The sequence below is a fragment of the Oncorhynchus mykiss genome, chromosome 3 (genome assembly GCF_013265735.2).
Source record: "Oncorhynchus mykiss isolate Arlee chromosome 3, USDA_OmykA_1.1, whole genome shotgun sequence".
Taxonomy (NCBI): domain Eukaryota; kingdom Metazoa; phylum Chordata; class Actinopteri; order Salmoniformes; family Salmonidae; genus Oncorhynchus; species Oncorhynchus mykiss.
In genome coordinates, this window is record NC_048567.1 from 78,228,132 (window position 1) to 78,242,649 (window position 14,518).

The 14,518-nt window shown below is 45.4% G+C and overlaps 1 protein-coding gene across 7 annotated transcripts; it reads right to left on the reverse strand.

The window, feature by feature from the left end:
- Positions 1-6,907: 6,907 nt before the first annotated feature.
- On the reverse strand, positions 6,908-13,053 carry LOC110520639 (uncharacterized protein C21orf62). 7 transcript variants are annotated; one of them, XR_005051388.1, is made up of 4 exons: positions 12,928-13,053; positions 12,685-12,810; positions 7,927-10,485; positions 6,908-7,702 (listed from the first exon to the last, which is right to left on the reverse strand). XR_005051388.1 is itself a non-coding variant. In XM_036975292.1 (3 exons), exon 3 carries the CDS (start codon positions 10,420-10,422, stop codon positions 9,646-9,648), a length of 777 nt encoding a protein of 258 aa, XP_036831187.1. In that variant the 5' UTR covers positions 10,423-10,485; positions 12,685-12,777; positions 12,928-13,053; the 3' UTR covers positions 6,908-9,645. The 7 variants fall into 7 exon arrangements, 4 of the variants coding, with proteins under 4 accessions (XP_036831187.1, XP_036831185.1, XP_036831186.1 ...); XR_005051387.1 differs by having other exon boundaries at positions 6,908-7,814; XR_005051386.1 differs by having other exon boundaries at positions 6,908-7,870.
- Between the last annotated feature and the right edge of the window lie 1,465 nt (positions 13,054-14,518).

Genomic DNA, 14,518 nt, shown 5'->3' on the forward strand with positions numbered 1-14,518 from the left:
CTTCACGTTTACAGGGCACTCCAGGATGTCTGGATTAGTTTATTTTGTAAATATTTTCTTAACTATATTTTATGAAAACTGCATTGTTCGTTAATAAAGGCTTGAAAGTAATCATTTCACGGTAAGGTCTACACTTCACCAGGGCGTAGCCTAACGTGATCAGAAATCTCAACTAGCAAGCAAATCGCAGCAATGAAGAATTGAGTGCGTGCGCGTTCACGCGAATGGGGGATTCTGGCAGGGGGGAGATTTTCGGCACAACACCGGTCCTTGGCGTTATGCCGGAATAGGCGAGACCAAAAAAAATCGCCCCCGCACATAACTAGAATAGTCCCAGTAAGCATAATGACGTTAAAAGGACGTCTAAAATACGTATTTAAAAGACGAAGTTAGGTTCAATTTAGGTTCTGAATGGAAGGTGAAAAGGTATTTTCCATATGTTTAAATAACATTTTCCAGGAAAAAAAACATATTCTATGGATGTTGAAATCAGGTTCATTTTCAGTTCTGAATGAAAGTTGAAAATAAGTAATTTAGGGTAGCCTAGTGGTTAGAGTGTTGGACTAGTAACCGGAAGGTTGCGAGTTCAAACCCCCGAGTTGACAAGGTACAAATCTGTCGTTCTGCCCCTGAACCCACTGTTCCTAGGCAGTCATTGAAAATAAGAATGTGTCCTTAACTGACTTGCCTGGTTAAATATATGTCTATGTTTGGGCCAAATCAAGAATGGTCTAGACTGGACAAAAACTGAACCTAACATATGATTGGTTCAAATTTGGTCCGGATCAAAAATCTATGTCTGTGGATGTTGAAATCAAGGCCTGTTTGGAACTGCACCAAAAAAAGACATCCTCCTGTGCTAACTGAGGTATAACTTACAATGTTGCCTAAAATTACATGTTTATGAATGCCCATCGATGTGATAAACTTAGATGTCGGCTTGTGCTTACTGGGGTGTGGCTGGCAATGGAATTTTATGAATGCCCATCCATGTGGTAGGCCCACCATTTGTAAAACAGGAAGTTGTATTGGCTTTAATAGTTCTGATTCCTGTGACTAATTCATTTGTCTATTTAAGCTCTGAAATCAGTTAGTCAACTTCATCAGGAGTTCTCGAGCCTATTTGCAGTGTGTTTACACATAGTGGGAAATGGAGAAGTATTTGTCTTGTTTCGCTACGATCAGCTTGTCAAACATTGACCGATACAAACTTGAAACCACTGATCATGACAATGGGAGTGAAACTCCTGGTCAACAGTCGTGATTGGTCCATTCCATATGGTCCATTTCACTTTGACCTGTCCTGTTGTTAGGATATGTTATTTTGTTAACATGACGTCACATATTTTATTTGATTGGGTGCCATTTAGGTTCCGGTATTTGATCTGGAGAAACCTGCATGATGTAAACAAAAAAGTGTCTGCATCCTTATATATATATTTATATTTCCAGGCTGTAGGCTATAGAAAAGGCCACACTCTTTCTACCATATCCTATATCTGCTACATGATTTACGTTAGATTAATGAAAAACATTGGTGGAGCGCTTAATGATTCCAGCAGGGGAACCCCCCCCCCCCCCCCCCCCGACACCTCCACAACCTCGCACACCAGGTGAACCAGGGCACCCACACTTAAGAGATGCGTCCCTCCACCCTGGAGAGGTGCGCAGGGAATGGACAAGCAAAATATGTTGCAGTGGGTACTGCTTATCAAATGCGGCATAAGCACACACCTAAAAAGCCCATGTGCCACTGGTTGAGAGAAATTGTAATTGTTTGTGGGCAGAATTATGTGAGGTTTTGTGTGTGTTGTTGTTGGAGGTGCATCTTGGTCAGTTTAGGTCGTTGATCGGCCGCCATATTCGGCCGCCTAATGCCCCATGTACACTATGAGCGTGCCCGGCAAGCTCTTTATCAAAAAACGACAGGTCCATCAGACTTTCTTTTTCTTCATTCACCCAGTGGCAGCGGATCAGACACCAGAGGATCAGACACCAGCGGATCAGACACCAGAGGATCAGACACCAGCGGATCAGACACCAGCGGATCAGACACCAGAGGATCAGACACCAGAGGATCAGACACCAGCGGATCAGACACCAGCGGATCAGACCCCCATCGGATCAGACACCAGCGGATCAGACACCAGCGGATCAGACACCAGCGGATCAGACACCAGCGGATCAGACCCCCATCGGATCAGACACCAGCGGATCAGACCCCCATCGGATCAGACACCAGCGGATCAGACACCAGCGGATCAGACCCCCATCGGATCAGACCCCCATCGGATCAGACACCAGCGGATCAGACACCAGAGGATCAGACCCCCATCGGATCAGACACCAGCGGATCAGACACCAGCGGATCAGACACCAGCGGATCAGACACCAGCGGATCAGACCCCCATCGGATCAGACACCAGCGGATCAGACACCAGCGGATCAGACACCAGCGGATCAGACACCAGCGGATCAGACCCCCATCGGATCAGACACCAGCGGATCAGACCCCCATCGGATCAGACACCAGCGAATCAGACACCAGCGGATCAGACCCCCAGAGGATCAGACACCAGGAACCAATCACAGCAGGAGTTTTCTTCAGGTAAATGTTATTCAAACTGAACATCTGTCGTCACCCTTCAGATGACTCCTTTGACGGGTGCTTTACAGCGAAGTTCAAAACCCAACACTTCTGTTGTTCGGATTCTTTTCAGGCTCACTGCAATCTTCCTCTGTTCTTCAGAAAAACAATTAATACATTTGTACTCCACTTTTTCCCAGCGTTTTCCCAATTTTCGACACCTCAAACGGGTTTCCCACATATGCATCCCAACAAGAAGCGATTCATTATCATTCATACACATATCCTCCACTCCAATTTTAGCCGATTTCATTTTTGTTACAGTTTTCACTACTACCGTTGTCCATTAAGAACATTCGTCTTCATCAACTTGGCTCGACGCGCTGCTTGATTCGAACTCAGGATCCACTTCCGCCATCTTTTTCTTTAGCCGGAACCATAGTCCTCAACGAATGGACTTCTTCTTCTACGATATAATGGCGGTCCTCCAAGGTTAAAGGTGCATGCCGCCACCTACTGGGCTGGAGTCTGTGGTCAATCACTGTTTGCAACATTTCTAAATCCTCCTACCTAACTCAGTACTTCTGAGAAAATACAAAATAACCCTACTAACTTCTAATAGACCCTCCCCTTCACACAATTGCCTTCCAACCCCCCCAACTCAATGACCCCACACTTCAATCTTTCCCTCTCTTCAACATACTTACAACGCACACTGTTTCGTGACCATACACTTCAGACACAAACCATTCACATGCTTGCTGACCAGTTGTAATGACGAGTTCTAAGCGCGGTCGAGCAAACACCACCTCTTCCTTCCTGATCTGACCTTTGAATCTTGGTCCACTGACATTTCTTTGGAGGGCATATTTCATTTTTTTGAACCTTTATTTAACTAGGCAAGTCAGTTAAGAACAAATTCTTATTTTCAATGACGGCCTAGGAACAGTGCTGCCTGACGGCCTAGGAACAGTTCTGCCTGTTCAGGGGCAGAACGATAGATTTGTACCTTGTCAGCTCGGGTGTTTGAACTTGCAACCTTCCAGGTAACAAGTCCGCCGCTCTAACCACTAGGCTACCCTGCCGCCCATATAAATGCCGGCCATTGGGCTCAGAGTCCCATCTCATCTGAATCTCTCAAAATGTCTCTGATCTTAAATTTGGTCTCACCTCTACCCAGTGGAACATTAATATCAATTATGTCTCATTTCAAAGCTCTTTTAGCTAGCTGGTCTACAATTTCATTCCCTTCCACACCTGAATGTGCTGGGACCCAGCAGAATCTCACTATCACACCCAGTGTCTCAACTCTCCATAATAACATGAATACCTCCAATAGTAAATCCCTCCTATTAGATTTACCAGATGATAAACTATTCAATACAGACAGAGAATCTGAGCATCCTATAATTCTAACAGGTTGTACGTCCTCCACCCACCAGAGGGCAGCTATTATCACCAACAGTTCAACTGAGTGTTCTGACAGTTCATCTGTCAGTCTTCTACATATCTGCACATCAAATCCAGGAAGGTAAACGCCTGCTCCTGTGCTCCACTATCTGGGTTCTACATATCTGCACATCAAATCCAGGAAGTTAAACGCCTGCTCCTGTGCTCCACTATCTGCGTTCTACATATCTGCACATCAAATCCAGGAAGGTAAACACCTGCTCCTGTGCTCCACTATCTGGGTTCTACATATCTGCACATCAAATCCAGGAAGGTAAACACCTGCTCCTGTGCTCCACTATCTGGGTTCTACATATCTGCACATCAAATCCAGGAAGGTAAACGCCTGCTCCTGTGCTCCACTATCTGGGTTCTACATATCTGCACATCAAATCCAGGAAGGTAAACGCCTGCTCCTGTGCTCCACTATCTGGGTTCTTGGATCCATCTGTGAAAAGCGTTTAAAAGCATGTAAACTTCTACCAATGTAAATGTCAACCGGTTTTCCTTTATCACTGACTTCTGACCAATCTTTCCTTTTTCTCTACCAAGGTAGATCAACAACAGGATCTGGGAGTAACCATGGAGGAACATCCTCTATCAACACAGAAAACAACCTCCAACTCCCTCAAACCACTGTCATCAGCAAGCTTTCCAACTGTCCAACCAAAACCCCTGCCTTGTCTACTAGTATATTCCCAACAGTCATCTAGAACAGTAGCAGTGGGATGCTCAACCTCACAGCCTTCCAACCCAATAAGCCAATGACAATTTATTACACCATATATCCAAAGGCATCTCACCTGCCTCCACTAGTAAGACACGTACATATGTTGATTTAAATGCACCAATACATATCCTTTAAGCTATAAACCAGATTCTGTCCAGCTTCTGAATCAAAATCTTTGCTGCTGTTCCATAAACTATACACCTGTAAAAAGGAATGGATTTGAGTTGGTGCCCCTCAAAACATTGAATGTTTTTGTACTTTGCTGTTTGTGTAGCTCCAAGGTGCCCTCTATGGGCCATACACTGACACCTGTAAATGTGTGCGCACATCGACACAGAAATAATAGCATTTTAGACATTGTCACTTTTATTGGTTTTTAATAACATAATACTCATATTCAACATTAATGGAGTGTAGACAGAGGCCATAACCCACACTCACCTATATAAACAAATTATTTCTACCTTATAAAACAGTCAATAATCTGCCTTGAACCAAATTATACACAAATCAAAGCCACCAAACTGTGATACGTGATTTATTGATGACATATTAAATATGTCATCGAAGGCTTGTACCCAGAGCAATTTATACAGCCAGTCCCAACACCAGAGAGCCTGTACTTATCTATATGTGATTTATACATGTTTCTGCAAAGCATACAGTTGAAGTCGGAAGTTTACAGACACTTATGTTGGAGTCATTAAAACTCGTTTTTCAACCACTCCATAAATTTCTTGTTAACAAACTATAGTTTTGGCAAGTCGGTTAGGACATCTACTTTGTGCAACGACACAGGTAATTTTTCCAACAATTGTTTACAGACAGATTATTTCACTTATAATTCACTGTATCACAATTCCAGTGGGTCAGAAGTTTACATACACTAAGTTGACTGTGTCTTTAAACAGCTTGGAAAATTCCAGAATATGATGTCATGGCTTTAGAAGCTTCTGGTAGACTAATTGACATGATTTGAGTCAATTGGAGGTGTACCTGTGGATGTATTTCAAGGCCTACCTTCAAACTCAGTGCCTCTTTGCTTGACATCATGGGAAAATCAAAAGATATAAGCCAAGAAAAAAAAATTGTTGACCTCCACAAGTCTGGTTCATCCTTGGGAGCAATTTCCAAACGCCTGAAGGTAACAAGTTCATCTGTACAAACAATAGTACGCAAGTATAAACACCATGGGACCACGCAGCTGTCATACTGCTCAGGAAGGAGACGCGTTCTGTCTCCTAGAGATGAATGTACTTTGGTGCAAAAAGTGCAAATCAATCCCAGAATAACAGCAAAGGACCTTGTGAAGATGCTGGAGGAAACAGGTACAAAGGCATCTATATCCACAGTAAAACGAGTCCTATATCGACATAACCCTAAAGGCCGCTCAGCAAGGAAGAAGCCACTGCTCCAAAACCACCATAAAAAAGCCAGACTACGGTTTGCAACTGCACATGGGGACAAAGATCGTACTTTTTGGAGAAATGTCCTCTGGTCTGATGAAACAAAAATAGAACTGTTTGGCCATAATGACCATTGTTATGTTTGGAGGAAAAAGGGGGAGGCTTGCAAGCTGAGGAACACCATTCCAACCGTGAAGCACGGGGGTGGCAGCATCATGTTGTGGGGGTGCTTTTCTGCAGGAGGGACTGGTGCACTTCACAAAATAGATGGCTTCATGAGGAAAGAAAATGTGGATATTTTGATGCAACATCTCAAGACATCATTCAGGAAGTTAAAGCTTGGTCACAAATGGGTCTTCCAAATGGACAATGACCCCAAGCATACTTCCAAAGTTGTGGCAAACTGGCTTAAGGACAACAAAGTCACGGTATTGAAGTGGCCATCACAAAGGCCTGACCTCAATCCTATAGAACATTTGTGGGCAGAACTGAGAAAGCGTGCGAGCAAGGAGGCCTACAAACCTAAATCAGTTACACCAGCTCTGTTAGGGGGAATGGGACAAAATTCACCCAACTTATTGTGGGAAGCTTATGGAAGGCTACCCGAAAAGTTTGACCCAAGTTAAACAATTTAAAGGCAATGCTACCAAATACTAATTGAGTGTATGTAAACTTCTGACCCACTGGGAATGTGATGAAAGAAATAAAAGCTGAAATAAATAATTCTCTCTACTGTTATTTTGCCATTTCTCATTCTTAAAATAAAGTGGTGATCCTAACTGACCTTAGACAGATAACTTTTACCATGATTAAATGTCAGGAGGTGTGATAAACTCAGTTTAAACGTATTTGGCTAAGGTCTATTGAAACTTCAAATTTCAAGTGTATATACCTTCAAAAAATATCCTGATATGATACAGTGAAGAAAAAAAGTGCTTGAATCAAAAGGTGCTTTAAAATCAAAGTAGCAAACACTAGTTAATAAACATGACATGAAACACAAACACCCATCCCCTGCTACGGAGGCTCGTGGATCGTTCTGCCCGGATTGTGAGTGACTGAGATATACTTTAGGGTGCAGACAGTGAGCGTGAGGAGCGACACATCTTGTGACGACCTAGCCTAAATGTTTAATCCACAGTAAATGGTTCCCCAGAGGTGTGACCTAAATTTCCCCAATGGGAAGCACCAGCGTCAGGTTTTTGTCTCTACAGAGAGAGCCTGTGCTTGAGAGATTGTATCCGAGATGTGTTCGCTCCTCATTAACATGACATAGGCAATATTTTACTATTCCACTAATGCTATATAACCGAATGTGTAGAATTAGAAACCACATGAAACATTGCCAGCTCTCTTAAATACATGGACCTGGTTGGGATCTGATGCGTCTGAATGTTGTAGTGTCATGTCAATGTAGAATAATCCAGAAAACTTCACTTCCCAACAGTCATTAGTGAGTGTGTTCTGGAGTGACCTAATCCAGAAAACTTAATTTCCCAACTGTCATTAGTGAGTGTGTTCTGGAGTGACCTAATCTAGAAAACTTTGTTTCCCAACTGTCATTAGTGAGTGTGTTCTGGAGTGACCTAATCTAGAAAACTTCATTTCCCAACTGTCATTAGTGAGTGTGTTCTGGAGTGACCTAATCTAGAAAACTTCATTTCCCAACTGTCATTAGTGAGTGTGTTCTGGAGTGACCTAATCCAGAAAACTTAATTTCCCAACTGTCATTAGTGAGTGTGTTCTGGAGTGACATAATCTAGAAAATACCCACCATTGCTCACCACAGGGCAGGCAGAGGAACTGAAGCGTCACGTCACCCATCTTCAACAATTATTTACAAGACGTATATAAGAATATGCATGTACACTTGCACGCCTAGGCACACGCACACGCAGAACAGAAGTGTTGGCTGCAGTCGGTTTGTGAGGGTGGTTTTAGATGAATGATATGACTATGTCTCTCTCCGGATGTCAGCTGAAAATAGAACATATATAGCTATTTTGTTTTTTGAGTTGTGGAGATCAGAAAATATTTCCTAACACCTCTTGTGATGTTCCTTCTCCCCCCTCTTATTAATTATTTTGTTTTTTTTAAACCAAGGGTAAGATGTATTAACTTTTACTAACATGGTCTAATTCCTGGCCAGGGTATTACTTAAAAACTAAAAGGGTACAGACATGCTCATTCTAGGACATGAGCAGAATGACATATTGTGGACCATAGGGGTGAGACCAAGGCCGTTCCAGGACAAGCCCTGTATTCTAGAACACCAGAAACACAGTGATGTAATCAATCCAGCATGGACCGGACGGACCCAGTCACCAGAGCACAACAGTACAAAAGGCTTCTACCTCAGCTTCATCTTGAATTACAAACCCAACCAAGTCCAGCTTAAGGTGGGTCCACAACCGTACAGTTCAACTAAGAACGGTCACATGACCTGACGATCCATTAGGGTTCCAACCAGGAAGACCCATTTATAGGGGAGCCATGGTAACCTGCTTCAAAACAACATGCCTTAATAGGCCATCTGCACCGAATAACTGAAGAAAAGAGCAGCTGGCAAAGCTAACTGTCTGATAGCATTCATAACAGCAGGCCTACAAGCTAACTGTCTGATAGCATTCATAACAGCAGGCCTACAAGCTAACTGTCTGATAGCATTCATAACAGCAGGCCTACAAGCTAACTGTCAGATAGCATTCATAACAGCAGGCCTACAAGCTAACTGTCAGATAGCATTCATAACAGCAGGCCTACAAGCTAACTGTCAGATAGCATTCATAACAGCAGGCCTACAAGCTAACTGTCAGATAGCATTCATAACAGCAGGCCTACAAGCTAACTGTCAGATAGCATTCATAACAGCAGGCCTACAAGCTAACTGTCAGATAGCATTCATAACAGCAGGCCTACAAGCTAACTGTCTGATAGCATTCATAACAGCAGGCCTACAAGCTAAATGTCTGATAGCATTCATAACAGCAGGCCTACAAGCTAACTGTCAGATAGCATTCATAACAGCAGGCCTACAAGCTAACTGTCAGATAGCATTCATAACAGCAGGCCTACAAACTTTCTGTTAGTCTTTAGGGCAGCAGACGGATGCCGTCCTTGTCTCGTTCTCTGTCTCGTTCTCAGTCTCTTTCCATCTCTTATTCTCTGCCTTGCTCTTGCATTGATACTGCAAGATGCCTCCTTCTTCTTCTCAGAGATGGTTGTCTTGTCTTGTCCAGAGTCTTCTTGTGGATATTGGAATAGTGTTTTCTGCAGCGTAGAAACGCACTATATAGAAACAAATTGAAAAGCAGCATAGCTCTCTGCACATCAAGTCCATTCAGTAACATCAGGGTGAATGGAGCTCTTGCACTTACCACTTCAGTGTTATCCATCCAGCCCAGACTAGTTTCCATAGATCTATTTAGCTGAGGGACTGACCCAGCCCTGCTCTCTGCTCAGAGCCTACAGGTCTAGTAGATGAAGGTGAAGATGCAGTCCTGTTGGGGGTCTGGGGGCTGGTCCAGAGGGGTGGAGGGGTACAGGGGCTGGTCCAAGGCGGTGGAGGGGTACAGGGGCAGGTGGGGGAAGTACTGGGAGAGGGTGGGCATGGGAGGGGCGCTCACACTGTAGGCCTTTAGGGACGATAAGCCATTAAGCAACGCTACATCCAGGAAGGAGACATGGAGGATAGAAGACGAGGGGTCAGTGGAGGCTAGGGACCCCATCCCGTCTATATCCTCAGTCCCAGAGGCGATTGTGAGGACCTGCTCCGGGTGTGGGGCACCCTGGGCAGCGCTGTGGACCCTCAGCCTACGGAGACCGAACAGGGCCAGGTACTGGGTGGGGATGGCCAGGGACCCGGGTCCACAGTAGGACAGGCGCAGGTCTGGCACCACACTCCCATTCAGTAGCTCTGTGAGGACCCAAGGCTCTCTGAGCCACATGGTCAAGCTACCCTGCTCCCTCAGGCCCCCAGGGGTCAGCTCTGAGTGCGACATGGTGCGGCAGCTGCACAGCAGGTTTGCCAACGCCTCGTCACAATCCTGGATGTGGGTGGAGCAGCTGCATTTCCGCAGGCTGTTGCCGTGGGCGGCACTGTTGAAGAGCAGGGTGCTGTTGCCGGGGCCCGTGGTCGAGGCGACGGTCGTGGGGACGGCCGTGGGGAGGAGTAGAACCCACAGAGTCCACAGTAGCCACGGCAACAGGGCAGGAGGGAAGCGACAAGAGGAGGCCCTGTTTAGAGACATCTCCACGGAAACCAAATGGACTACATCTTCACAGAGTGGATATCCTGAAGCCTGTAAGCAAATCTGTAGGATGGGAGGTGAAAGTTATGCAGATTTTTAAAGAGCAAAGTGTACTTTGAGATAGATTTCAACCTAATATAGACACCAAGACAAAAAAAAAAAAAAAAGCAAAATTGAAACCAAGACAAATCCTACCAGTTGGGAAAAATGTGTCAGATAGCCTTCTGCCTCTGTCACAGAAGAACTCAATCATACTCACTCGCTCAGAATAGCACATGATAAATAGCTCTTCTGTCCTACAGTAACCTAGCTGCTTCTTATTTAAAATTCCAGTTTATTGGTTGGAGGTCCGTGAGAGACAGCCAGCTGAATTCAGCTCTTTATTTCCAGGCGCCCGTAATTTAGCTTTTTTTTTTTGTTGCTCTCCAACTTTATTGGGGAGAGGTCCTTCAGGCCTTGGGCTACTGCGGATGGCATACGACTGTCTATAAAAATGCCTGCACCGTGCTGCGGTAAAGGCAGAGGCCAGCCACATTAAAACTGTCAGGAAAAATAAAACACTGCCTCTTTCTTTCCCCATCGAGGAGCAGAGGAAAAGTGGGATGAATAAAAGACTTCCAGAATAACTTTTTCCCTCTTTTTGTTTTTAAAGGAGAGGACTTTCCGATGTTGTGATTGGCATCACAGTTGGACAAAATGTACTTAGTTGTCTGAAACACGTCTGAAAAAATAGAAGGATGGCTCTGGTCACAAAGAATCCTATTTATTTATCTCTTATATAACCAGCATGTAGCGCTAATGATAGTCTGCCAGTCTGGCACTGTAGTGGCAACTGAAGTTATGTAAGAGGATATGTTTGGTTGAAAACCCAGACTAACAGAGGATTCGGCTATGTCGATCCCCTCTCCTCAGCCTAGCATCAAACATCTCCTATCCATCACAAAACATCAAGACATTCTCAGTCTTTAAACGGAATATACCATAGACCTCAAACCTAAACTAGAAGCTCAGCAGCCATGACGCCATACAACACTGTGTCAACTTACTCCCACTCTGTGCTAAGGTGTCTGACTGCTCCATGTAGCCTCTGTATCCTTCAGTCACCGGATCCCTGCTAAGTACACAGACCACAGCCCAGTCTACATTACCGGAGCCCAAGCTCTATAGACTGCTGTTCTGTTCCATTCCTATACAGACCACAGCCATGACTCACAGGTTTGCATTACTATAGAGCTCAGTGCAGCTTTACAGACTACTGTTCTGTTCCCTTCCTTCCCACTCCTTTAATGTCCCAGTCCAACTTATCCCCCTCTCTTTATGTCACACCAAACGTTGCCTCTCCCTCTGTCTCTCTCCCTTCTTCCCTTCCACTCCCTTCATTAGCTTCAAGCTCCAGCTGCTGGGCCGGATGCTGAAGGAAAGGGAGACGGGGAGGGAGAGAGAGAGGAAGGTGGCTGCTGTTCCAGTCAGCTATGAGGAGCGGTGCAGGACATTCCTCTGACATCATGTTCCGCATGCGGCCGCAAGCACCCATTGAATCCTCCCTCTCTTTCTCTTTCTCTGCCTCTCCAAATCATCCCTCTCTCCCTCTCTGCCTCTCCAAATCATCCCTTTCTCCCTCTCTGCCTCTCCAAATCATCCCTTTCTCCCTCTCTGCCTCTCCAAATCATCCCTTTCTCCCTCTCTGCCTCTCCAAATCATCCCTTTCTCCCTCTCTGCCTCTCCAAATCATCCCTTTCTCCCTCTCTGCCTCTCCAAATCATCCCTTTCTCCCTCTCTTCCTCTCCAAATCATCCCTCTCTCCCTCTCTGCCTCTCCAAATCATCCCTTTCTCCCTCTCTGCCTCTCCAAATCATCCCTCTCTCCCTCTCTGCCTCTCCAAATCATCCCTTTCTCCCTCTCTTCCTCTCCAAATCATCCCTCTCTCCCTCTCTGCCTCTCCAAATCATCCCTATCTCCCGCTCTGCCTCTCCAAATCATCCCTTTCTCCCTCTCTGCCTCTCCAAATCATCCCTCTCTCCCTCTCTGCCTCTCCAAATCATCCCTTTCTCCCTCTCTGCCTCTCCAAAATACTCCCTCTACTTCTTCCTCGAAATCCCATTTTCTGTCTGAGACTGTCACGTACACACACACACACACACACACACACACACACACACACACACACACACACACACACACACACACACACACACACACACACACACACACACGCGATAAATGAGACGATGTGGCTTGATTATTAAAAGTATGGCAACTTACAGGGAAGAGCGCTGGCAGCAGTCAGGGAGGCATATGCTTCTCAGACGTTATGATTCAGCTCTGCTCCAGACGCAGCAACTTAGCCTTCCCCATCTGTTGGCAGACACAGTGGAACTCCTCACCCGTCTAGCAGATGCAAGGGGGAGAAACAGTCAGCCCAGAGAGAGGCACAGAGGGGAGAGACAGACAGAGAGAGAGCTGGGAAGAGTGAGAGAAGGCGAGGAGAAAGAAAGACAGACTTACTCTCTGAACATGGGACAGCACGGACAGTCTTCGGTGATGATGACACGGGACACAAATAATCTGCCCATTTTCTCCTCATGTCACTCGCTTTCATTCCCTCTCTCTCTTCTTTCTTCCCTCCCTCTTCCTCCCCACCTCCCTCTCTTATTTCCCTCGCTCCCTCTCTTATTTCCCTCCCTCCCTCTCTTATTTCACTCCCTCCCTCTCTTATTTCCCTCCCTCCCTCTCTTATTTCACTCCCTCCCTCTCTTATTTCACTCCCTCCCTCTCTTATTTCCCTCCCTCCCTCTCTTATGTCACTCCCTCCCCTCTTGTCGATGTTCCTCAAGCTGCCATCTGCTGGTAGAATATAATAAGCCTACTACTGAATAAATCTTTTACCATTCAGACTAATACAGACTACTTACACTATAAAAATGTCAGTATTCAAGATCATATCTATCAAATCATGTTATTTGAATACCAAACAATGAATCTGAAATGTTTTTACCCCCCCCCCCACACACACACCATTTGTCTTCCATGGAACATTGTGACACTGGGGCTCATGGGTAAGGCCTGACAGTGTACAGAATAGAACCAAAAAATCTAAGAGATACCTCTGCTTGCAGAACCATGCATGATTTGTAGTATTCAAACCCTCTCTGCCATGACTCACTCACCAAAGCACACTAATACACTGGCTGTGTCTGAGTACCATTACTTGTGTAACAGTATAACTTTAGACCGTCCCCTCGCCCGTACCCGGGCGCGAACCAGGGACCCTCTGCACACATCAACTCTTCACAGATGAAAGCAGGTTCACACTGAGCACATGTGACAGACGTGACAGTCTGGAGACGCCGTGGAGAACGTTCTGCTGCCTGCAACATCCTCCAGCATGACCGGTTTGGCGGTGGGTCAGTCATGGTGTGGTGTGGTGTGGGGTGCTCGCCAGAGGTAGCCTGACTGCCATTAGGTACCGAGATGAGATCCTCAGACCCCTTGTGAGACCATATGCTGGTGAGGTTGGCCCTGGGCTCCTCCTAATGCAAGACAATGCTAGACCTCATGTGGCTGGAGTGTGTCAGCAGTTCCTGCAAGAGGAAGGCATTGATGCTATGGACTGGCCCGCCCGTTCCCCAGACCTGATTCCAATTGAGCACATCTGGGACATCATGTCTCACTCCATCCACCAACTCCACGTTGCACCACAGACTGTCCAGGAGTTGGTGGATGCTTTAGTCCAGGTCTGGGAGGAGATCCCTCAGGAGACCATCCGCCACCTCATCAGGAGCATGCCCAGGCGTTGTAGGGAGGTCATACAGGCACGTGGAGTTCACACACTACTGAGCCTCATTTGGACTTGTTTTAAGGACATTACATCAAAGTTGGATCAGTCTGTAGTGTGGTTTTCCACTTTAATTTTGATTTTGAGTGTGACTCCTAATCCAGACCTCCATGGGTTGATAAATTTGATTTCCATTGATCATTTTTGTGTGATTTTGTTGTCAGCACATTCAACTATGTAAAGAAAAAAGTATTTAATAAGAATATTTCATTCATTCAGATCTAGGATGTGTTATTTTAGTGTTCCCTTTATTTTTTTGAG